Raw genomic sequence first — 26,262 nt, 5'->3', positions numbered from 1 at the left:
GAATAAGACCTTAAATGCAGCCTGCAAAGCGCATAAAGCATATAGTAGAGCATCCTTGGATCCGCAAGAACGTACTTTGAGTAGAGAGTTCGGGTTACAAGCACTTGTTGCCTAGCATTAAACGTAAACATAAAGCGCACTCTAAATAATATCACCAAATACTTGTTTTCATTTTCAGTTTTTTTGTTTTGCAGTTTTTCTGGCTTATCCGCTTTGCATACAATTCATTGCTCGCTTCCCTATCGCAATAAGCTAATATAATTATACTTCGGAGTGGGTAAGGTTTAACGGCAATAACTTGTTTCCTTTGTTTGGGTTTCGGCTGTCTGGTATTTAACGTTTTTAATTATCGCGGTTGTCTGTTGGTAGTAACATCATCTCGTTATTATCGTTATTGTATAATGGTTTCATGCGCCAACTGCAACGGCAGCTGCATGCTAGATTATTGACTAGTGTTGCCTTATGGGACGTGTACGGTTCTGGATTCGGGTTCTCATCTGTTTGGGGACCATATTTGATACGACCTAGATAGAAAAAGATTATAAATGGTTTCATTTTTTATTATCTACAGCCTTGATAATATCTAGGCGATATACGCACCCCATATTGATGCTGTTGCTCCTTTTTCTTTAGTTGATTACTCCACAATCTGCAGTTCGCTGATGTCCAGGTCGGCGCTATCCTTGCAAAAGGTGCTGGAGCGCTCCAGTTTGGACTCTACACGTTCCTTGGGCACCCCACTCTCCATCTGGGCATCAATGAGCAGGTCCAGCTTCTGTTTGACTGCCTGGGCCGACTTGTATGTTCCATTCGTCAGCCCATTGGTTGCAGTTTTAGTTGGTCCACCCACTCCGTTTGTCACCGCAGTGGTTTTCTTCAGGTGCAGCGTATTGGGCCGGCGGGTGGGAATACTGGAGGGCAGACTGTTTCGCAGATTGTGCTGCTGCAGCATGCTGGACACCGCGGAATGTGAGGATGAGCGCAGGGGACCTGCGGAGGAACGCAATTGGACTGACCCACGTTCATCAGCCGGGGCTTCGGTTTGCTTCTGTTGCTGTTGCTGCTGTTGTAGCTTGTTTTTCTCCGCCCGCTTGGCTAGGATCTCGCGGGATTTGGCCGAGAGGAAGCTGTGTCGTCCCTTGTTTGGCGCTCCATCTGTCCCACCTGCAGGCACTGAAATGGAGCGCTGCTTGAACAGCTCCCGAGTGGAAAATGTGCTGCTGACGGAGGACAAACGACTGGCTGCTGACTTGGTGGTGTGCACCGAACTGGGACTTGATCCGTTGGAGGCCATTGCATTATGCTGTTGCTTCAACTGGCGGGTTGACTTGTTGCCGACCGTGGAACCTCGCTGTGTGGCCTTTATCTTTCCCGTTGCGGCTCCTTTGCCATGGCCATTTAGTTGCTGGATTCTAGCCAGTTTCGAGCTGCTCGAGAGCGACTCGTGTGAGATCGTTTTGTTGGTGATCACAGAGCTCTTCATGCTCTCCGCCAGCGAGTTCTGGTCGGAGGAGTATCTGTCCTGTGGTCCCCTAGAGCTGCTCTTAGCACGACGTGCCGGCGATGCCAAGCTGTCCATAGAAAGATTGCTGGACTTGTTGCCCAGCAGTGTGCCGTTCTGCACTCTGCGTGCCGCCGGACTCGAATTCCGTGAGCTTTCGCTGGAAGAGATGTGCAGGTTCTTGGCCTGCGCCTTTCTGCCTCCATTCGCGGGAATGCTCGAGCTAGTGGCACTGCGCACGGGTCCGGCACTATGGCCGTTTGTAGCCGACGGAGCTGCAGCCCTTGGTTTGCGGGGCTCCAAATAACGGGGTCGCACTTCTCCTAGTTTGGCAGTCACCGCAGTATGTTTGCCTTGGGCAGTCTTCGGTTCAATTGTGGGAGCCGCCACAGGAGCTGCAGGTTTCTTGTGGGTCACTGGCGGAGCTTCTGACTGGGTGCGTCGATGAAGATTCAAGCTGTTCCGCTCCGAAGCCACCTGGGAGCTGGCGCGATGAGGAACGTAGGCGCGGGAGTTGGACTTCAGCAGTTTACCTGAAGGAAAACATTAACATTATAACTGAAATGCAAAATAACACCCGATAATAGATAACTTACTGCCTCCCTCCCTGGACTCGTGATTCGCTTGGACTCCCCTATCAGCTGTTTGCACGTGATTTGCTCCACCAGACGCATCCTGCGTTTGGGTGGCCTTGTACAGCAGTGTCTCTTGAGCATGGGCTCTCTTCGTCTGCGCCTGGATGGCCAGCTTGATCTGCACGAGATCCTGGCTGCGTGTACTGCCGCCGAAGGAAAAGGCCTTGCTCACCGGTTTGCCACTTTGGCGCTTCATGTCCAACGGCTCTGTGAGGCGGGCCAGCGTTTGAATCTTCTTGCGTAGCTCCAAGTCCATGCGCTGCCAGGCGGTGACGCGCATAGCCCGTGAGCACTGTCGGATGAGGCACTGCTCTACGGCGTAAACCAATGCTCCCACCAGTCGAATGTACTCCGGTTGCCAGTCCAGCTGCTCCTCCTGTAGACCCTGCAGTTCCCGTGCGAGCTCCGACTGACCCAAACTGGCCGGCATATGGATGACCTTCGCCTGCAGCACAGTGTTCAAGCGGGTTACCCGCTGATAACTCCGGCAAGCCTGTTCCGGAGTCAGTTCAGCGGCCGTGTGTAGAAGCAGCGTCTCCAGGCGCGGGATGTGCCGGCTGCGATCGTGGCCCAGCGACAAGAAGGAATCACTGGCGATCAAACTGGCAAAGTGGTCACCTACATAGGCGTATGCTGCTTCCAAGATCTCGCGCACCAACTGCTCGCAGACGTGGCCCCATCGATAGGCCGACAATTGGGCCAGTAGATGGTCGCAGTCGAGCACCGTGTCCAGCACCGTCTCCGAAGTCTGTAGGCGAAAGAAAGGAAGCGGTAAGCACTTGGGCAAGATAATCCCTTCCAAATACTCACCAAGTAAGCGACAATCTGCTGGCGGCATCGGCCGAGAATGTCCGGCGGAAGTTGGGCGAACTGTCTGGTTGGCCACACCTTCAGGTAGTGGCGACACGTCCAGCGCAGGCACTTCCTGTACAGATCATCCAGAGCATGGTTCAGGGCCACGGGCAGCACCTGTAAGATGCCATCGGTGCACCCGGAGCAGGGCTTGTGGAAGTTGTGGCAGTAGTTCGTCTTCAGCGCATGCGAGGTGACCTCCTTGAGACCCTCCAGTCCCAGCAAATCCGCTAGAGCGGCCAGCTCCATCAGACTGATCCCATCCGGCGGATGCGAGGCACCCGAGTAGATGTGGCACAATGCAAAGTGAACCGCTGCATAGGAGTAACCCTGCAGGGAAACCACACTCTGTGATCCGTGGCCGGCCAACATGGCAGCAAAGTACTGACAACGGGAGCGCAGAATGCACTTGTGGGCGCGAATGCGTCGTCCATGCACCTCCACCAGCATGTCCGTGGCAATCTCCTGCAGGAACATCTTGAGCAAATCCTCCCCCAAACGCCTGGGCTGCCTGCAGCTCAGCGAGGATTCATCCATGCCCGATCTACTGAAACTGGATGCCAGGCTTGAATCCGCACTGAGATCCGTTTGGATGTAGTCCACCTGCTGACTCTGAACCTGCTCCAGGGTCATGCCGTTTGGCAGCGAGTTGGAGAACTCCTTCGAGAAGTTTGGAAAGAGCCGGGAGAGACTTCTTATATTGTCCACCGAGTTGGTAAAGTTCTGCAGCGTGTTGCCCGTGGATCGGGTCATAGCCCAGGAATGCGGACGCGCACGGTTCTCATCCCTGTAGAGCCTCTGACCCAGCTGCGAGCTTCTGTGGTTGTTGCCCACGCTCTTGCTCATCGAATCCGGCGACTGCAAATCGTGCTTTACGGGTTTATCCATGTCGGAGAGCTTAACAAAGCTGGAGGGGATCTGGGAGGGCAGCGGGGCCGTCTGCTCTCCATGCTCGTTGACTGTCTCAAGCAGCTGCTTCTGTTTTTCAATAGTGGCGTGCAGGGATTCCATTGTATGGCCATTGTTGAGGGTAACCTGCTTCTTCGGCGAGGCCGTCTCTTTCGCTTCGATAATTGTCTCCATTACGCTGCTGGTGCGATTGGAGCTGCTGCTCAGCTGGAGCGGTACTGATATCAGTTCCGCCTGCTCCTTGGCTAGCTGTTCGTCCTGCTGGAAAGTGAGATCGTCGGTGTCAGTGTTGGATGCGGGCGACATGTCCTTGGACAGAATGCCCTCCGTTACCGATGCCAAGCTGGATTTGTCATAGGTCTCATTTAATTGAACATCCCTTCGCCTCTTCTTGATTCTTCCCTGTGCCTGACCCTGCTCCTCCTCCGAACAGCTGCTCAATCCAGGATTGGAACCACTGAAATCGTCGTAGGGAGAAACCGAGCTGTCTATCGAGAGGGAGGAGGCCTTGGATATAATGGGCAATTTGTCAATGATGCTCATTAGTCCCGCTCCCGAATCCGTTGCTCCATTGGCAGTTAGGCTTATGGAGCGCTTGCAATCGTTGCCCGATCCGGATGCCTGCTCCGGCTGACCATTGCTGCCCCAGCTGTGACGCTTGGCGGGATCACTTTGCTGACGGTGCTGCTGCGAAAGTCGACGCAGTGCAGCCACCGTTAGCGGAGGCTCCAAATTGCATCTGTAGTCCAGGGATTTACTTTCCCCAGCTCCGGCTGACATATCCTTTTGATTAGCACTCTTGGCCATCAGAGTCTCCGTGGAACTGGCACTGGACTTCATCACCTCGGTGTCTCCCCTTCTGGAAGCCGAGGAGCTCAACGAGCTGGACAATCTCAGAGCCAGACTCAAGGGTTCCTTTCTGCCGTTGGAACGCGGTGTCTTTTGCTCCCCAATATCAATAAACATACTGAATATATTCTTGGGTTCTGGCTTCGGTTCCTCCTTGACTTCGGCCAACACCTCATCCTTTGGCAACTGTTCTTCTTCTTTACCACTTTGCGAGAGATCCACGAAGAATCCTGCTGACTTGGGTGCCGTGTAGGATTTGCTCAGCTGCGATAGAGGAGCAGCTACTGACGGTTTCTGTGGCTGTTCCTGTGGTTTTCTGTCCATGTCATCCAACGAAACGTAGAAGCCGCAGCCACTCTTGTGCGAGCTGTTGGAGTCGGAGCGCTCCCGGAAGCTGGAGGTGGTGCTGCTGGTGCTCCTCCTCCTCTCCGGCCGGCAGTCACTCATGTCCACCACCCAGGAAGCGATTCCGGGAACAGGCTTCCTTTGCAGTCCCGTCTTGACCCTCATTTCTACCCCAGCAATCTCTGCATCTTCGTTCAGGTCCTCCTCGTCATCCTCATCCGCCAGCGGGCGAGTGGGCGCAAAGTCCAGCGAAACGAATCCTCCCGAGACAATTGGACAGGTGTCTGTGCGTCTTTTGATGCTGGGACTCTCGCACTGCTTCTCTCGGAAATCCTCGATGGATGCCCCGCCAGAAACAATAGGATTGGCCTCGTCGAACTTGGAACTTCTCTTGGGAGTACGTGGCAAGGGCAGCGGGGAATCCGTAGCATCACTGCAGTAGGCACCAGAGTCCCTGTGATGCGATAGTGAGGAAGATAAAGTATAATCCCTGTGGATAGAGGAGTTATTGCTCCCAGCCGAAGCGGGTTCAATGTGCACCATCGAGTTGTGGGGCGTGGAAGCGGAGACTGCCTGGTGGTTTCTGCTCTGCTCTGACCACACTAAGCTCGGAGCCGGACTGCTGGAGGAGTAGTCCGTGGTGTAGCTGAGATCGGGATGATGCTGCTGACTCTGGTGCTGATGCTGGTGGTGGCTGAACTTGGGACTGCTGCCCAAGGGATGCACACTAAAGTGCTGGGCATTGTGCTGGAAGCTGTACGGCACTGACATGGGCGCTTGTCGCTCCTCCACCGGCTCATCCGCGGGTTCCTCCTGCTCTGGTTCTCTCGCCTGAGTCGATCTCACGCCTTTGCACCTGGCAAAGGACTTGTGAAACTGCTCCAGCTGCTCTGTGGGCGAGGGTTCGGCCTCTTCCTCTCCGGTCGCCTCTTGCCCGACTTCTTCTTCCTGACCATGACCATCTAGGCTGGGAAAGGAAAGCACCTCATCCTCGTCCCTTAAGGAAGAGGCGTCTATAAAACACGCACTAGTCCCGGAGGTGGACAAGGGCTGATCCCGCTTTTCTAAATCTCGCAGCAGAGAACTGGCACTGATGCCCTTGAAAACCGATGCGGTTTCCGTTTCCTCAGGCTCCTCGGGAGGAGCAACTGTTGCCGCTGGATACATGGACTCCCAGGAACCTGTTTCCGTTGACACCGTCGAGGTTTCCATGCACACAATCTCTTCGTTCTGGCGTTGTTTTTCCTCTTTTGAGGGTGGCTTCACCTTGCTGCCTCCCTCGTAAATCTTATTGTCCACAGAGGCACTCGAAGAGGGCAGGACATCCACGGCGGCAGCTCCGTTGCAATCCGGACTAGTCACTGGCGAGAAAGTATCCCTTTCTTCGCCCACGTCCAGCTCACAGGTTTTGGCCGATCCCGACCCGGAGGTAGATCCTCTTTGCTGCTGTGGATGTAGTGCAGCCGCTCGGATATCTGCACTGTATTGGGGCGCCGAGGAAGACGAGGACGAGGAGGAGCAGGCCGAGGGACTGCTGGCACTACTGCCGCTGCTGCTGCTGTTCGTGAGATTCGAGTAGTTCGAGTGGTTGGGCGAACTGGCGTCCACCTGCTGGTCCAATGACCTCCCAGTGGCCAATATTGGAGCCTGTTCCGGCGACAGGGGCGATGCATCCATTTCGGGACGGAGTTCGGAGTTCGGAGGGGTTCCAGGTGAGAGGGTGGAGTGGATTGGAGTGGAAACGAGGGGCACTCAACTCATCGACGCTTTTCCGGTCTAACCCAACCGCCTGGTTACGCTTCGCTGCCTGAATGCCAAGTGGTTCTCCAACTCCGAATCTCCCCCTCTATTTTTGCACTTTTTGCTGTTTTTATGGTTGTTGTCTTTTGTCTAGGGCCACATGCTGATGGCCATGCCCCCGCGCCTTCCGCTGCAGCTGGAAAACTGTCAACGGTTGCCAACTTAAATAGCAAAAGCGAAATCGATACTCGTTTATTTGCACTGTTTTCTATCTCTTGCGTCCTTCTTAGCAACAAATGCTTCTTCTCTTAATGTACAGGGTTTAATATTTCAGTTAGTCCCTTAGTTCTCAAATCACGTTGTTATTCCAGGTTCTCTTAAGAACTTCTTTAGATATTAGTTACTTCGCTTAACTTAGTTTCCAGATTTTATTCCTTCCAGTTACTCCTTTTGCTCTTTAGATTCCAATTACTCCTTTTCTCTTCGTTTTCCCTTCTGTCCAATATGATCTCTTTGAGTGGAAGACGCTTATCACTCCACCTCTCTTCTTTTAAAGGAGTACACTTTTACTTACACTCCCCCGCGTGGGAAATGCTAATGAGTCAGCTATCTTGCTCTCGCTTGCAGTTCGTTATTCGTAGATTTATTCGTTTTCCCTTTTTACATGCACCGCTCTTATTTCGCTTGTTTGTGTTTTTCCGCTGCGTTTGCTAAAGTTCACACTGCTTCTACTTCTTCTTCTACTGCTGCTGCTGATTTATCGCCAATTGTGCCAATTGTTGAGACTCCGCTGCTACTGCTATTGTTGTTGTTGTTGCACAATTAAACTGCAAAAAAAAAATAAGAGAAAAAAACATGAATTACTTCACACGGAACCGCAGGCACAAGTACATATATATATAAACAAATACACAGCACACAAAAATTATTACATTTGCTTAGCTTTATTGCATTGCTTAAATGCATTAAACTTTTTATTTCGTGTTGCCAATTATTTAAAACTTAAGTCTCATTAAGCAACGCGTTGACGCATCCAAACAGGAAATGAATAATTCGTTGATAAATGGCTGATTAACACCAATTTTTCACAATGACAAGAACAGATTGTAGCCATATTAACGGAAGAATATGGATTTTCGATTAGATATTATTTAAATAATGAAAAGGAATCACAGGTAAATTTTAATACAATCTCTTACATGTGCTTTTAATCTCCGTTTAATCAAAATGTATTTTAATTTATTTATGTTATTGCACATTATTAAACAACAATCTTCATAAAGGATATCCTTAAATCTGTTTTTAAGTTACTGAAATAAAATAAAATTAAATCCTTTTTATTTAACGGAATCTCAAATTTGTTTTCTTATTATTTGAAGTATTCTAAATATCTTTAGAAACCCAAGCCCGTTCCAACCAATAATCACTTGTCTGTGGCTTCGGCTGATTAAACAATGTGTGTGTGTGAGTGTTTAAATAAAAGCCCGACTGACGTCAATGCGTCGCACCCACCGGAATCATTAACAAAAGCATTACCCCATTGGATAAAGCACCTCCCAATGTGACAACCACCCATCCAAACACCCACAAACCGCAAGATACAATAGCAAAAGCTTGACCCTCGCCTCCATTGCTTCCTTTTTCAGTCCGGGCAAACATCTTGAATTTCAATATTCATGCTAATTTGTTATCTCGGAAGCAAGTGCATGCAAAAGTTTTGCAGGCGCTGCGTTTGAAATTCAATACAGGGAAATGACAATATGCTGAGGGCAGCGGAATGAATTAGTCGGCTGAAAACGTAAACCTCAGAAGGCTTTGGCTGTTTGCACAGTTTGGGAAAACGCCTTGAGCATTTCAGCGAACTTACGCGTAAACAATAAATATATTAAAAAAATGTTTGCCCAGACAATATTTGCACAGTTCACCGAGAGTTGACAGAAAGGTAAAGTTTGTTTGTTGAAAATAAAACACGCTTCATTTGACACCTTCGTAAAGGTTTAAACACTTGGGGCATGGGAAATTATTTTGAATTGCGTTTCACTTTAATCCCTGGGTTTTAATATGGGTTTTTTCAAACCACTTATCAATAAGTCATAAAAATTAACTAAAAACGCAATGAATAAGTTTTAGTTATCATCAGAGAACACTAACATTTCTAATTATTTAAGCAACTTATAGCACTCTTAAAAGTATAAAGAAAAGTGTAATATAATTGTAAGCAAGGAAAATCACTTAGGCACGAGCAAATTGTATATATTATATCTGTGACATTCTTGGATTGCATTTGCATACAAAGACAGAACTTATACGTCCAATCCAGCAGCACAACAAATCGTTGAACATGAAAATTAATAAGCTCCGTACTCTATCAATTGGTTATTCATGCAAATCGTGTGCAAGTCAGTCTGTCTGGAAAGCAAACAAAGAGACTCGGCTTGCGAATGTATAGTAAATCAATCAGCTGGGTAATATCGATCGTTACACATTGCCACAGATCGTATCTTGAAGAATTTCTAAGCCGCAATCCGTTGAAGTTTGGCTCAGACAAAGACATTAGTTGTGGGTTCGTTCAACCTCCTGGGAGTTGCCGACCCGAACTGAACACAAAGGCCACAGATCGCAGATATTGGGATTGGTGTCTCCGCGTACAACAGTTGCAGAATTCCAGCAGATAAACGTATAGCAATTATGTAATTTATGGCTCACTCCGCGATATGCATAAAGCGAACAGAAACAAGCTCCATAATCAGCTGAAGGAAAACGGATAAATAAAAAAAAACTCGCTTGTAACTCGATAATTGCACGTTCTGTGTTCAGGTAAAACTTTATTTTTTCCAGCATTCAAGTGGCTGAATTATAAACCCCTCGATCCATGCATAAAATTCCATATATGGAAAATGTTGATTTACTTAATATTCTTCACGAAATTCATGTAATTAAATAGCAAATAGTATAATTTAGACATTAAACGATAGTCAGTGATGTATGACTTTTAAATTATAGCTTTTATTACGGAAATCTATCAACTATTTTCTTTATGATCACCCATTTATATCAATAGAATACCAAAGTCAAGTACTCCTTAGATAGAAATATGGAAGTTTTTATTGAGCTGAGATAGGAATAAAATGGAACACTTTTATTAAACCTTTAGGACTAGAACAGAAATATTTTCAAGGAAATTCTAAAAATAGGACCTATCGATTTTGGAACCTGTTTATTAAGATGTGGCTCCCAACGTGTGACTTAATAATTATGCCATCCTATTGTAAATTATTGAGAACCGCCCACATCGTGCTTAGTGAATCTGGCATTACTTAACACCATAGAATACTTACATTTCTATATACGTTTTCATATAAAGCACATTTATCGCAGGCAGATACCAAACAAAGGTCGGGCATGAGTAATACCCAGTGCCCAAGGCTTAGAACAACGCCACCAGCCACTAGACAGACAAACCAAGTCCAAACAAGATATAAACTGTCGATAAAGTGAATAAAATGATCAAGACGGTCGCTGGCTGATTTGAATCTGTTGCCAAATATGGGCGTAACAAGTTGACGATGACGACGACGTTTGATGACGACCCAAAGCCAACGCCAATATAAGCATGTAAATTTATAGGTTGTATAAGAGGGGTTTACTTGTTTATGTTTGTTTGTATTATAGGAAATTGGAAATAAACCAACGAAAGCCAAAACAATGCCACGCATAAGGACGTGTGGGCAGCAGCTCTGGAGTTTAGAGTCAAAACACGAGAGGACTGTCAGAAATATACGATATAATTGGCACCCGGGGCCAATAACATGTGGGGAGAGCTTTGGAGAATGTTCTTTAAATCTATAATCAAATATTGTGAGGTATTTATAGGGTAGAGTAAGCGGAATGGAGAACAAGTATTAGGGCTTTCATTTATTTATATTTTTTAACAGCCAAACAAATGTAATCTTCTCTAAGCAATAGCTACTTATGTATATTCTTTTACTGAATATTATTATTTAATATTTTATTTGTCATTTAAATATTTCAATGTGATTATTTCGTTAACATATTTACAGGTCAATAAAGTCTTTTAAATTAATTTTCTATAGATTAGATACCACAAAAAACTACATTGTATTATTTTATAGAACCAAAAAATATTTCCCTTTTATTATTTCCTTATTAAAATATTCTTTTCTGTTTCGTTTTTAGTTTATTTATTAGAAACAAAGCCACAGAGTGTGTTGTGAATGTCAATGAATCTGGCACTGGCTCCATTCCCAACCACCGACATCCATCCACCCGAAACCAGTCGCCGCACCACTCGAGTGGATCCGATGGGAGAGATACCAACGATAGATAGAGCCAAGTGACAAACGATAAGTTTATAAAGGCGAATACATTGTTGCCAGCAACGCTTTGATAGAAAATATAAAAAATACAAAATAATAAAATGAAAAAAGAAAGAAATAATAATCATAATGGCCTGTATTTATAGGAGGCAAAAACGTTTTGTTGGGCGGGTCTCAAGTGGGGCGGGACAGGGAGACAGAGAGGTTCGACGATCGCGCGATGATTTGCAAATCGATGGAGCTATCCGCCATACAAGCCAATAATAACATCAAGTATCCGAACACTCACAAATTGCTGAGCAAATTGTTCGGCCAAATGATGAGCCTGCAGGCATGTGTCTAGAGATGGAAGCTAGTGATTCGAATTTTAATCGGGCTTGCATAATATCGCAATCAGCAATAAAATATTATAAAATATTATAAACAAATTTCAGCTCCGACCATTAATCGGTAACTAAATACGAGGTAAAGCTAAGATTAAGGTAAAACATTAATTTGTAAAGAAATACTGTGAAACATATGTTCAGAATCAATCATTAATTTGATAGCTTATTGCCAGTGGCATTTAAACTAAGGCTGCCTTGAATCAACTGTTATTCAAATTTGGGTAGGTTTACAGAGAAATATTACCTTGATTTTTAAGTAATAGCAAAATTAATCCTTAAATACAAGCAACTAAATTAAGCCTGCAAAATTAATTTGGATAATTAACGTTCTGTAAGATAACTGTAATGATTTGTATTTGATAGAGAAGCGAAAAGGCCATCGAACATTAATCGAAAATCAATAAAAATGCTAGCTACCCAAACACTCACAAAAGGAATAATCTTTGATACTAGATTTAGTGGAGCATTAACAGATAGGAATAACCTTTAATCGTCAGTAACTAAAGGACCATTATCCGCTACACTCAATAACTGCTCAAAGACCTTGCTGGAAAGTGCCATAAACCTCAAGGTGTTTTCCTCGAAAGGATTACCACTCGTCACGCTAACATCTCTAGCCCCAAGTCCAAACAATGCGTTGTCGATTTGGCGTTTGGGGCAATTATGTGCGCCATGCATGGACAATCGTTTGCTGGTTTTTTCGAGCTGGCGGATGAGTAGCATTTGATGAGCGGCAAATAAAATGGAAACAGCAACACAATTTAAACTTCGCGTGCGAGTGGAAACCAGAAGGAAAAACTATAGAATTCACTTTCGTCTGTGGCCCAGAAACCAACAAACCGAATTGAGGCGTTGTCTGACCAGTGGCCACGAATATTTTATGGGTTGTTTGTGGGTGCTGTGGTGGCTCGTTGGCAAGTGGAAACCACTGCAAGCCACTACATGTGGGTCTTCATTCAACGTTCAAGCAACGACTTACTGCACTTACAGCCAGGCCAAAAGGCGAGAGCTCTGAAAAGCGGTTGCGAGGTCAGTAATGGCAGTGATTTAAAAGCCAACCTCCTCTGCCCACTTTACACGACAAAAGTAACTGATTTAAAAAAAAATACCCTCTGCAAAGGTTTAAAAGCAATTGCTGTGTACAGAATAGAATATAATATGTTTAATGTATAAAAAATCGATGCAATTCTTTTTTGAGCACTTACTTTAACCGGAAACTTTAAGGCAAAGTCGATTAATATTTTTCTTAGTGCACCTCCCACTGTTTGGGTCGTTTTGAAGGACATTGCATGCCATTACTACTGATCCATATCGGTAGCCACCAAAGCCTGCCCAGAAAAGCAAACTCATTACAAAGTTACCGAAAGGGAGTGGAGTTTGGTAAGTAAAGGGGGCGATACAATGACGAAATGACCCTGACTTCGAAAAAAGACTGCAGGCAAATGTGATAATAAATCAAATTTTAAATTAGCATCAGCACCGAGTTGAGACTGCCGCCGATTTCTTGATTTTTTGATGTTTTGATGTCTTGAGCCGAACGAACAGTAATTAAAATACAAATAAAATGCAATTACAGTGTACTTTTAGTGGCGCCTCGCCAGTGCAGCGTTAATTAGCAGACTCGGCCTGGCATTGACTTGAGCCTGACCTTTGCTTTGCGTCAAGGAAGTGAAATGAGACGCGATGAGTTCCCCGACGACATGCAAATGATTTCCATACGCTAATTGTGGGAGCCTTCCACGCAGCTGCGCTTAATTCATAATTAAAGATCACGCAGAGTGCAAAGAGGCCGACGGTGTAATATCATGGGAGGAACGAAAACAGTATTCGATTGTACAGTATAAAGTCCGTAGGTATAACTCCCCTCAATCATATTTTCAAATAAGATATCTTTTAATACAAGATTATTATTATTTAAAAAATTGTATAACAATCGTATCTGTACTTCTGCAACTCATAACTCTCCATGACTTGAATAAAAGCTATCTAACAAGTTCATGCTGTCCACGTTCCCCTGTAATTGGCATTAACTTACAGTACAGCAAAAGCAAAAGGTGTTCAAAAAATTGATTTACGAGCGGTGGGACGCCGGTTGTAACTCAATCAGGCGTCAAAATGTGAGGCCCTTGAAATCAAATGAGACGAGACCGAACCAAAAAATCAAGACCAGTCAACAGATCTCAAACAAAAAATGAATCCGAGTCTGTCCAAGTTAAAAGTGAGGCTAAAAGCATAACTAAAGCCAAGCCAACTGTGAAAACACCAAGCACAGCTGGTTGATGTATCGATGTGTGGAATAATATGGAGCACCGGGAGGAAAAGCATTACCTCTTTCACAAAATACTAGTATAATTGAAAATTTTAAACCTTTAAACTCGCTTCTTAATAAATACAATATTTAATTTCAATAACGAATAGTGAAAAGTTGGTTTTATATTTACTACTTAAATTCAAGACAATTGTTTATTTGATTTTGAAACAAAGCTTGTTTTGTATTCCATGGATGTTTCTGCATACGTTTTTAAGAACCATTTTGATTAGAATATGCTCTCAAATTTCTTATATTTATCATAACATTCTTTCTGTATATAACATTTTTATTCGAGTTTATCACTAAATTGCTTATTTTAAAATTATGGATTTCCCTATTATTCCTTATTTCGATATTGAATTAAAGATTTTGAGACATTTTTCCTTGTGTAATCTGGCATTATATTATATTTTATAGATCCGATTTGATTGGAATGTGTTCACAAGATTTGCGTATAGTATTTTATACGTTTTGCTCACGTTGAGGAAACTTACAGAAAATATTTGCATACACGTTTATTACACATTCATTGGCACTGTTTTGGTTTATGATATCGTCATTTACGATGACCACCTTATAGGGTGTCGAACGGAAGTTTTCATTGGGGCCTTGAGATCTCGCCCAATTATTGGTAACACCGAAATAAATTGCTGATTAAATGCCGACACGTCGAACCGCAAAAAATACAATTTGATAGCAGCTAATCAAATTTGCTTGCCGCCGTGTCTCAAAATTCGTTGAATAGAGATACAACGGAACGGGAGAGAGCGGCAAGAGGTGTTCAAAAAACCTTAATTTACGGTCTATTTTGTTTTATGGCAACGCGCGCGGCGACGACGCGTCGAATATTTAAGCATTTAAACAATATTTCTGTGTTCCGCTCGCGAGTACAGCTCAAAACACACTGAGCCAAATCCATTCTGAGTGAACGAGCAGCAGCCCCAAGGCACACTGGCCGAAAAGAGAGAGCGAGAGTGACGGCTCTCTGGAAAGCACACTCAAAAACAAATTGGAGTGCAATTTAAAAATTCGATATTAAAATAATTGTATAGCTTATTCATATAGACAGTTTGTGAAAATATTAGTAAATTAGAAGAACAAGATTTTTTTTAAATGTGTTATTTAAATGTAAATTTTCCATTGATAATGGAAATTTTTTTTAGCAGCAGCTAATGAGTGAACAAAAATAAGAGAGTGATGCTCCAAGTGAAACTTAAGTAGCTGCTGACAATGAGAGAGAAGAGACGAAGAGAAGAGAGTTGGGCCGCTGCAATGAGTGAGAGTGTTTTTGTGTGAGCGAGTGGGGGCCGGCGTGTGAAATTTTATGCAAATTTGTTTTTTTTTTTAGATATGTGAAGAAAATAAAGCACTGGCAGTGTCTTAAGCTAATTGTAAACAAAAAGCCGCTGATCCGACAGACATTAATACACAAAGAAAAATTAAGTTTATATTTAATTCGTAAACCTTAAGTATTTGGAATTCATATTTCTTAGATATTGAAACAAATATGTTTTTAATGTGTTTTGTTAAAACCAAAATTTAAGAAAAACAATACAAATGTACATAAAAAATCAACTGTTGTATAATATCGAATACAAGATACAAGATACGAAACTCAAACTTGTCGGCAAAAATCAATCAACGCATAGAAAAAACATATCATATGACGCTTTAACAAGTGTTTTCCGAACAAGCATTTTGTTAAGATAAAAGTTCGCATATCGGAAATCGTTAGAAATGGCATACAAAACGTTTTAGTATTAATTTACTAGATACACCCATTAAAAGGGTGTGATATCTTTGAAATATGTTTTTACAAATACAAATAAAACATGTATATAAAAAACCACTTCGATATACAACGGTATGCCCAGAAAAAACATATCAAATATCGCTTCCACAAATGCCAGTTAAATAAACGTTTTGTTAGATATAAAATTTCCATATGCTAAGGCTTGTATAAATGAAAAATTGCCCAATAGAAATTGTAGCTATAGTTTTACGAGGTATAACGTCATGTCATAATGATCCTTAATTACCAAAAATAGAAAGACCATTTTAAAGTATGCTTTTGATAATATTGTTGGAAAATGGTTATTTTTAATGAAATAGACTTCAAATAATTAGATTAGTGGCCACCAAAACAAACAAAATTTGTTTTCCGCCGTTTATTTCCACCTGATATGAAAGGCTAATTTGGCCGTAAAAAGAACGACCTGCCTCAATTTCGTAGGCCCGACGAGATATAAACAAAACAAAAGGCGATGGATGTGCGAAAGTTCAATGCACGTTGATTACACAAAATATCAGGAAATCAGAAAGAACAGCCACAATATCTGGCAGCAATTGCTCCATTGCGAGAACGGGACAGAACAAAGCATTCCCCACATCTTTTGTTGTAAGCATAAATCACATTTTTATGGCATTTCCACGCAACTTGGCCAACAGCAGCGTTTTTGGAACGTGCTCTCCATTCTGGCCGCAATTATTGCTCATTAACATTTCAAATGGCCATAAAAAGAGAGTTACGCAAGCTCGACGGCTTGAAAGTGAAGAGTTCAAATACAGCTTTAACCTTTTGTGTTTTTTAAGCACATGTCGCGCACTGTCTTTGGTCTCATGAAGAAGAAACGAAAACTCACTCTCTGTTGATATGCAAATTTTGGCCCGGCCAAAAAGAAATAAGCACAAAAAATTCCACGAACAAAGAGTCTGACAAAAAGTTTATTTAGCAGAAGTAAATTTTTATTTTCAAAACGAAAACGAAATATTTATGACCTCGAGGCGACAAAGCAAAAAAGACACTATAGTCACATCCATATGCACATGCACAGCCCCCAAAAAAAAACCGAGAAGATGCACAGCAGTGCAAGCTGGTGCCGCTTTTTCGTGTACGAAATTCTCTTTTATGAGCTGGGAATAATGAATTCATAATGAGATTAGATTTCAATGCAAATTGAAAAATCTCTAAAAAGGCTCCAAATGAAATTGAATTTTCCTGATGCATGCAAATTCAATACACACAAGCTGAATGGGAAAAGTCATCTTTGAATTTGTTTAAAAACTGTCAAAACTTGTGCTTAAATTTATGAGTTTTAAACTGAACTCTTCAGGGAAACTCAATCTAATCATATCCTAGAATTTGGTAGATAGTTAGTGTATTACCAGTTTCGTGATGTGCAAAACTTTAAATTTTCTTTCGCTGCAATTTTCGTTTTGCAGCCGGCCATCATTTCTGACATTGTCGGCTGCGAAAATGTTTAATGTCAGGATCGACGACAAATGCGATGTGTGTTGGTGCACATAATGGCTCCGCTGACTGCCACTGACGTCGGTAATATTGCCTTTTCCTTCGACTTTGAGGAGGAGCTCATTTTTCTGGGGTGTCTGCTGCATGTGCGTGCCAAAAAAAATATTTGGGGTAGTGCGATATAGTACGAAAGTGCGTGCAACGAGCATATAATTTACGATCGAAATGCACGTCTCGGTCAATGCAAGTGAATGCGTTTTCAAGCGATTGTCTGTCAAAATATAGCCATTATAAAATCCAACGAAATCGCCAAGGTCAGCGCTCGATTTCGATCGGCAGAGAAACACTTTTGGCAGCGAGATTAATTAAAGCCTATAGAAACCGCCGAAAGAGACGGCTAACGTCAGCGCCGAAAAAGATCTGCTAATGTCCAAAACAGCGGGCCACAAAAAAAGTAATTATTATAAATAATTATTAGAGCGCAGTGGCAGTTAGACAGCGCCAGCGGATCCAAACGCTGAATAGCTATTGTTATACAGAAACCATTCTGCTCTATCTGAATCTGTATCTGCTGCCGTTTGCTTTTCGAGAGCACACTGCGGAAAAAAATGGTTCTGAGATTGGGATAGTGTGGTGATAGGATGTGGGAAAATAACAATTTATTTGTGAAATTGTAATTAAAATTTAAATATACTTTTTTGTATGAAATATACTGTATTTATCACAAACTTTTAAACACTATTCTTATCTAAGGAACACCAGTGGCCAATATTATAAAATATCAACTCGCTTTTATATATTCCATAGATAACGCTTTTTATATTCCATAGATCTTTCTTTTTCTGAGTGCATTTAGTCTGAGTGCTTTTACCACATTGATAGGCACAGGCCAACGCTCTCACTCAACAAAAAAAAATACTTCGTGATAGAAGCAAGTGGGGGAAAGAGATTAGGCCAGAGTATATAACTCCCCGCACCAACTTTCTATGTTGTAAATTTTCCATTGTTTGTGATTAAAGTTTGGCTTTAGTTGGTGCATAAGAAAAAATACTCTACTGAGATGCAAAAGCGCAGATAAGCCGCTCATTACTAGTTTCTGCAATTTTACTTTTCTTTGGCTTTTATTTATGATTTTATGGGCAAAGAGAATATGAACAGCAGACGAGGAAACCAAGACACGTAATTTGCTTTTGAAAATTGCGACCGACAGTGGGCGTGGTCCAGCCGATATTTGCATATGGGAAAAAGAAGTTAAAAAAAAAACTGGCGTCTGGAGCTGCTGTTCATTTGTTAATCTATGGCTTTTGCATTTTTTAATGCGCCATCATTATTCAACACTGAACATGCTCAAGTACCGTTACGTACGTAAATCCAACAGCTAACTTAACCAACTTTTGCGGTCGTCTACCGTTGTATACTTACCATTATTGTTGTTGCTAGGCAAATGTGCAAAATGTTAATAAACTTTTATTGCGCAAAGGTAAGGCAAAACAGCAGAAAAAAAAAATGCCACTACATTTATTTTAATTGCGCAAAATGCTGTTTGATATGCCAGCAAATAATTTCCATACCGAGTTTTCATCAATTTACAAACGAAAGTCGTCGCAATTGTAAACACAATATAATAATAAACTCGGAAGATGTTTGCTGTTTGTCGTGAACTCGGTTGAATCATCGGCAGTGCATCTTCCAGTCCCAAAATAAAAGACTTAGCTGAGGGTGAGTTCATTGCGAAAGGTGAGTCATCCACACCAATCAAGTGATATTGAATATGCAAATAAGTGGCTGGGGTATGCCCTAATACTAAATACTAATACTGAATACCCGACCAATTTGTAGCCAAAAATACTTTTGTTTTGTTATCCAAGTTCGATGAGTTCATTTTTGAAACCACAATCTTGGAAGTACGATATTCTTTTAAATAAAAAAATATTAGCTTCAGATTCTTTTTGTGTCAAATATTGAGTATGTATACAAGTTTTATAAATGCCTTAAGTGGCCTTTGAGCAATCATCAATCTTGCTTGTTTGCTTTTATAATCTTGACGAAACTAGTTACGTTTTATGTTTTTAGGTTGTATAATGATACCGAATATTAGTTTATTTGACATGTTTTTTTAGTGTTTAGCCAAAAACCATGGGAAACAAAAATAAGCCAAATATTTGGACAACAAGCACAATCAATTAACATAGACCGACTAATGATTTATTTGATAATGTTAATTTACTGTCGGTAAAGTTAATAAAGAAATTAAAAAATACTTCTACCTGCTGACACGAACAGAATTTAAAAACCCCCACTGCTGCGGAATAAGCAATAAACCTTGTAGCCGAAAAAAGACGATATCAAATAGGGAACGTATATTTCCAACTTTATTTTCAGTTCCGTATACACTCCTAGAAAGTTTAAATGGGCCATAAAGTGTGGCCCACTAAAAGTTTACTGCGCTTTTAATTTGTTTACAATTTGTTTAGCCAACGTCACCCACACACTGCAGAGCCCAAGCCAAAGTTTTTAAATAAATTACACACTGTAATGAATAATTACACAGTCTAATTAAACAAAATACGTAGAAAGAGCACAAAAGGCCACACAAAGCTAAGCGCTGGAACCCACGCAATGACGACATCGAGATCGGCTTTCGGAGCGGTGACAATAGATCGGGGGGGTGTTTGTTGGGTTACGGGCTTCTAGTGCCAGTAAATAATACAAAAGCCCCACCGAATCGACAAGAACTGTTGCCCGGGGGCAGAGCAATATGCCACAGTTAAAAACAAAAAGAAGAAAAGTCAATGAACTCGGTGGCCAATTTTTTATTGCCACAAAACTGTACGTATACTTTTTAATTTTCTGTAATTGTTGCTAGTTCATGTTGCTGTTGCTGCTGTTGTTGCTGCGGCTGCCAAGCTTTCAATTTGCTTCAGTTAAACGAAGCGTTGAATTGAAAGCGAGCTGGAGCTCCAAGTGCCGTCCAGTCCATAATTTGCTAATCACATTTGGCAAATTATGTTGTAAGCCGCACAATTGTACAATAAAGCGATCGCTCAGGGCGACAGACAGACACATAAATGTACACAAACAGATCAAATAAAGCGGCGAGTTGACAAATTTCCATGCCCAAACTGATGTGGAAAGAAAATCACGCCAAACGGCGATATTCCGACTGACCAATTGAGGAAAAAGAAAACCCGGCTGGAAAAATAGAGAGTTATGGAGGTTTTGTATTTTCTATCAATATTTATTTATTTATTATTTGTAAATTAGTAAGGTAAACCATCAAAAAGAATTGAAAAATAGGCTTGAAAATAGACCGAAAAAAAACTTTAAGCTCCAAAACATGTAAATTATCCTTTAACATAATCGTATAGTAACTTGACAATGTTGTGTAACTTTTACGAGGTAAATATGTTACCTTTTCCATCTCTGCTGGGAAAACCCAGAAAAGTGAAAAGTAAAGAAACAACACGCAAAAGAAAAGCCGCATGAATCATATGCAAAGTGACACAGAAAACGCGACGCTCGACACGTTTATTATATCTCAGGCCAAATAACCCCCTCTTTCGATCTGCAAATGTAGAACTTTGGCTATAAACAATTTATAGAGAGAGCGGGGTGAACTCACGCAGCGCCGAAAGGTAAATGACCAAAAGCCATCGAATCGACGAGCGCTAAAAATCATTTTTGTCGTGCCGCCAAAATGGATTAATCGAGGGAGGTTTTATTGATGAACAAAACATCGTTTGGAGGACATTGGCATGTTGAATTAATTGTAAGTTGATTTATGCAATATGTGTGGATTTTGTTTTATCTTTTGAGGGGTTCTTAATCCCAAAAAATTGATTAGGGGAGTGCCCTTACAAGGTATTAACTACGGTACTAGTTATGATTTATGTAAAAGATTATAATTTGTATTGTGTTTTACATGGGAGGGTTGAGATGTTTATGTATTTCAATAGGGAAACAATTATTTTAATGTTATTTAGAGAATAGGAATGGGTATTGCACGGAAATACAAAACCTATTTATAAATGAGTTTTTATTTTTCCAAAAATGGAAAGCCCCGGAAACAAATTATAAACATGAAACCCTAAAACTATTGAATTAATTTCCAAATTAAAACTGCAACTCTCGATTTCCTCTTGTCATTTTCATAACGGCTGCATTCGCCGCCGAGGCGGATTATTTCGTAATGGTCGAAAATAATCGATAAGTGCTACGTCAGCTCATTCGGGTATTTGAATTGCTCTGCGAAGCGCATCTAAAGGGTGCTAGAAACCCCTATTGTTTTTGGCTTTAAGTGGAATTTCGGTTTCTCTTTGCCTTTTGCTTTTAGCACTGCCGTTACTCTCCTTCCCCAGCATGTTGACTTATCTAATTTGCATAATTTTGCACGCGAAAAACACTCCGAAATTATATTTTTTTGCATGCAAATTGAAAATTGATTTTCGTGTTGCGCAAAATCGAAGGTGTCGAAGGTTATTTGTTGGAAACTGCATTTCGTCTTTTTTGATTGCCACATAAATAATATTTTATGGCCATAAACATCTAAACATGCATGCGTTTATTGAAATTAGGCACATCGAAACTCCCAATTTGATTGGCTAAATTGGCTGTTAGTTTTTATTTGCTTTCTGTGTCTCGAGAGAATTATTGATTTATGAACTGATTGATGTGCTGCTGTTGCATAATTTATACAGCATCTAATTGAGGCCAATTGGTGGATTTACAGAGAACATTCCCATGACTCTGGGGTTGACCTTCCACCCACGCCCTTGTTAACGCCTTCGCGGTTGAAATTGGCGAAATGTGCCAAATATATGTATGTATATTCGGTCCAAAAAGAGCTACGCCCACCTCGAATGCCTTAGGCCAAACGTAAACAAAGCGTGCCCAAAAATAGCTCTCGACCCGAGCGATTAGCATCTGGGCAGTCGAACGTGATGAGCCTCCTCCATTGGCATGGGCTGCCATCTCCCGAATTCTACGATACCCCCTGGCCACCAGGTAGTGCCCAACTTGCGTGACACTTTTGCCAAACGACTGGGATCAACGCATTCTCACCGAGACCCGGCTAATTGTTCACACCCGCCAGCCAACTTGGCATGGAAATGGGCACTGGAGCCACACCCAGCTGAAACTAATCTGTAAACAATTAAGGCGGAGGTTGCCAGTGCATATCTCAAATTAATTTGCAGCATGTGTGCCTTTCAGCTAATTAAGTTTGCCCACTGACGAATTTGAAAATAATGAGAGGGGTACATAGAAAAAAATGTAAGATATTAGTTAGGTACCTACAGAAGTTTTAAAAAATGTTCAAGAAATTGAACATTGATAATATTTTAATATTAAATAATAAGTTGGAACTTATAACACTACCGCAGAAAAGCCAAAAAATGTTTAAGAATTTGTCTAATTTAAAAATCTAGGTAAAAATAACGTAATATCTCGGCACACAACTGGAATTACCGACTACGTAAGTGTGACTTTAAGTGTAAGTTTGAAAGTGTTTCGAATTTGTTTTATTACTCAGCATTTATTTTTTAGTGTAACAAATTCGTTGCAGACGTTGGAACAGTAATAAATTTAATAATTAAATCGGCTGCAGGTCGACCATTAAATGTTCAATGGAAAAGTACGCCACAAAACAACAGACAGAAGACCGTGCTGATAAGACATAAACTAATGGAGGGAACGCGGGAAAAGTGGAGTGCCGGGAAAAGGGAAAGGGGGACCCGTGCCTAGAAAAGCATATCAGTCCAAGCGAACGCATTTGACTCACTTTCACACAAACAAACGAAAGGCAACAGACAAAAGCAAACAACACGAGTCCGGCAAACGTGGAAACTCGGCAAATACCAGTACAAATATGGCCTGCAAGCACATGTGTGAAATTTAGGTGAGGGCACTGTAAACAGTCCCTGCAACCGATATTTTTGGTTGCCCAAGAGCAGCTTATCTGCCTCTTTTATATACACAAGTATATACAGCGCTCATTCAAAAAATAGTGGTTCAAAACGTATGTAAATAGTTTTTGAAAGAAGTATTCTAGTTGAAAAGAGTATTGTGTAAAGTATGTGCACTTATTCTTAATCTGTTGATACAGTATTCTTGTCTAGGAACTGGAACTGCTCTCTATGTATTAATAAAATTTATTGAACATTTTGACTAATGTAGATTTTTAATTTAGATTGTTTTATTAGAGCTTACTACATATCTCATTTTATTAATACTGATTGTTCTATCAAAAATTTAAAATAAAAACTGTTTGGAATAATATGACATTTCAGAACTAGAAGTCAATGACCCTTAAAACCAATTTGGGATACTAAAATGTTGACCCCAGCTGTGAGCTCATTGTAATAAGCAACTCAAAGTGATTACAAGAGACCGCACTTTCCCATATCTTTTTAAGCTGGGTATTTCAGGTCCGCTGATATGACACCCACACACACTCGCACACATCCACAGCTGTTTGGACTCCGACTGATTAACTAATTGGAAATTTGTTTTGCATTTGTTTCTGCCAGTTTTCCGCTTCTGTCTTTCGCTAATGAAAATGAAAAACGAGTAAAAAAAAGTCAGTAGCGCACACTTACATTTACATGCGGTTGCGTAGCCGCCCTAACGGTAAAAAACATTTGTAATTGCAATTTGCTTGGAGAGTCAAGTGTCAGCTGTTTGCTCCCCTCTTCCCCACTCATTCCATCTCTTTCCCCTTCTGACACGCAATATGGCGTCATGTCTTAGGCATCTCACTCGCACACACACTGAGAACAAAAACATGTGTGGTCAAAATGAATGCGACAATTAAAATAAGTGAGCCACAAAGTGAGGCTTTTGCGTTGGCTTTGGCAGCCAGCGCGAATTGCTGTAAATTACTGTGTGGATAAAGAGAATTAGAGGAAAATTCATTCTAGGTCAGCGGTGGAAATGAGCTCATGTGCCATACAGTGGTCACTTGTTAGGAGGAACTTCAAGGTGAGGGTGGGAAATGAACTAAAGTGATAAGATAAGTGATGCAAAACAAATTATAGTTTTAAAATATATTAAATGTTCTTTATTTTAAGCAAAGCTTAAAATAATTTCAGACAAATGTTAATTGAAAAGTTCTACGTCCAACTTGAAATGGAAAAATATAATATTGTAAATATATCTTATGATAAAGAATCAGAACTTCATTCACGTCCTGTTTAGTTAGTTGATAATAAGATAATGTTGGAATTTTCATATTTATGATAAGTAAACATAAACAATCTTGCGTTGCTGGCGCCTTGATATAAAAATGATACCCGTAATACCGGCTTCCGCAACTCGTTAAAAAGGTAAAAAAAACAATTGATCGATTGCCAGAAACTGCGATGAGGCACTAAATTTACTATCCCCTAAAAATAGAAATATTTGGCAACCCAATTTCCCAGAAATAATTTCACTTCAATCAAAGTGTAATGAAATGTTCCATTTCCCCAGTAAACTTGGGGAGATCTCACCGCCACATTTATTATTAGTATCTGGCCAAGATAAGGATAACAAGTGCACTAGAAGAGTGACGCATAGTAAGCCCCCTTAAGTCCATTAGCCACTTGACTTTTGGCCAAATCGGAATGCCCACGCTTCTGTATTTTTGCTCCTAACACAAAGTCTGGGATCCAGAAAACAGAGGGTGCTAAAAGTATAAATTTAAATGCAGACAGCTGTTGGTATTCGAAATTTGACTGAGTCATATAAAATTGTTGTTAGCAGAATTTCGTGTTGGTTTGATTGATTAACTATAGTCATTATTCGCAGTCATATAGTATTTTCTCTTTTTCACGAAGATGATGCTCTCACATATGCAAATTGGGTTAATAACTTATTTCCATGTTTGCATTTGGTCTTAGATGACTTTTATTTTCACAGCTCTTGATGAGAAGCGGGTTTTTATTGATTTTTCTTATTTACTTGGAAAAAATGCAGTGTGGAGGGTTAGGGGAGAAAGTGTGGGGAGAATTATATAGAGGGAGAAGGGGGGACGCCAAAATACGCGTTTTTTTATGGCGGCTTATTTGTTGTTTGCGGCTCACACAGATAACATAAATATGTGTGTGCGTGTGTGTGTAAGAGAGGTGGCAAGGATAACAGAGAGGAGTAGAGTGCAAGAGTGGAGAGCGAGTTAAAGAGAGAGAGAGAGAGGTAGCGATTCCTACCCCAATTACGCCCGGCGGCTCCAAAACAGCCCACGCATACACATGCAAGATGAAAACACAGCTGCAGCGGCGCTGATTTATTGATTTTTCCGAGATTCAGAATCTTACGCTATTTATCAATTACATAAAATGTTACTTTTAAATTGTGCCAATAAAATGGAGAATAAAATTAGCCACAAAGGGGTTTATAAATAGCCTTTTTCACGTCTGCCCTTGAGGTTTTTTTTTTATCAACCGTTCCTTTCCTACCTGCCTTTTGAACAACACACACACAAGAGCAGAGGCGGCTAAGAAGGAGGCGAAAAAAGGCAAGAAGATGCCAAAAACCCACACAAAAACAACAAACTCTACAATTTACAAGTTCGTGTGTGTATACTTGGCTTGTACTTACTTTTTTTGGTTAGTTAAAACAAGACCGTGGTCACAGGGAATAGCAGTGGGAAAATCTTGTTTTGTTATTTTGATTAATTATCTTTATTGCACGGCACTTTCATTGACATTTCTTTTGATTTCTTATGGGGAAACTGAACAGGCTTTTCTGCTTGTTTTTCTTGTGCCTTTTGTTGTTGTTGTTGGCTCAGCAAAAAGGAAATACTGCGCGAACTTGGGGCGAATACATAACTGGTTTTCCGCACAACTTCTTTTTTGCGTGAGTGTTTCTCTCCTTTTCTGAATTATCGCTGGCACTTGTCTTACGTTTATTGACTGCTAGCTTAGGACGCGATCGAAACGAGCCTTTTTGCTGGCCAATTGACTGCTATTCGTTGGATTTTTCAAAAAAACGTCGCGACGAAAAATCGCGAGCGTTCCATAACGACCGATCCGACAACATAAACACCCTATATACCTAACGAGTTTAAAAGTAACTGTGACCACTTGACGAAAAATCCACGACTTTCCGCGCTATTGTGTGGTATTTTCAAATGGCTGAAATACTACCCTACCAAAGTGGCAGCTCCGTTGA

General features: G+C 41.6%; 1 protein-coding gene across 2 annotated transcripts; it reads right to left on the bottom strand.

The window, feature by feature from the left end:
- Positions 1 to 327: 327 nt before the first annotated feature.
- LOC108039943 lies at positions 328 to 26,142 on the bottom strand. 2 transcript variants are annotated; one of them, XM_017117123.2, is made up of 5 exons: positions 25,690 to 26,142; positions 2,947 to 7,658; positions 2,098 to 2,884; positions 601 to 2,034; positions 328 to 524 (listed from the first exon to the last, which is right to left on the bottom strand). In XM_017117123.2, the coding sequence occupies exons 2-4, from the start codon at positions 6,766 to 6,768 to the stop codon at positions 638 to 640; spliced, it is 6,006 nt and encodes a 2,001-aa protein (XP_016972612.1). In that variant the 5' UTR covers positions 6,769 to 7,658; positions 25,690 to 26,142; the 3' UTR covers positions 328 to 524; positions 601 to 637. The 2 variants fall into 2 exon arrangements, with proteins under 2 accessions (XP_016972612.1, XP_016972613.1); XM_017117124.2 differs by lacking the exon at positions 25,690 to 26,142 and adding an exon at positions 14,360 to 14,748.
- Positions 26,143 to 26,262: the final 120 nt, after the last annotated feature.

The sequence above is a fragment of the Drosophila rhopaloa genome, unplaced genomic scaffold (assembly GCF_018152115.1).
Source record: "Drosophila rhopaloa isolate 14029-0021.01 unplaced genomic scaffold, ASM1815211v1 contig_163, whole genome shotgun sequence".
In the NCBI taxonomy this organism is placed as follows: domain Eukaryota; kingdom Metazoa; phylum Arthropoda; class Insecta; order Diptera; family Drosophilidae; genus Drosophila; species Drosophila rhopaloa.
This window is presented reverse-complemented; position numbering and strand designations above follow the sequence as displayed.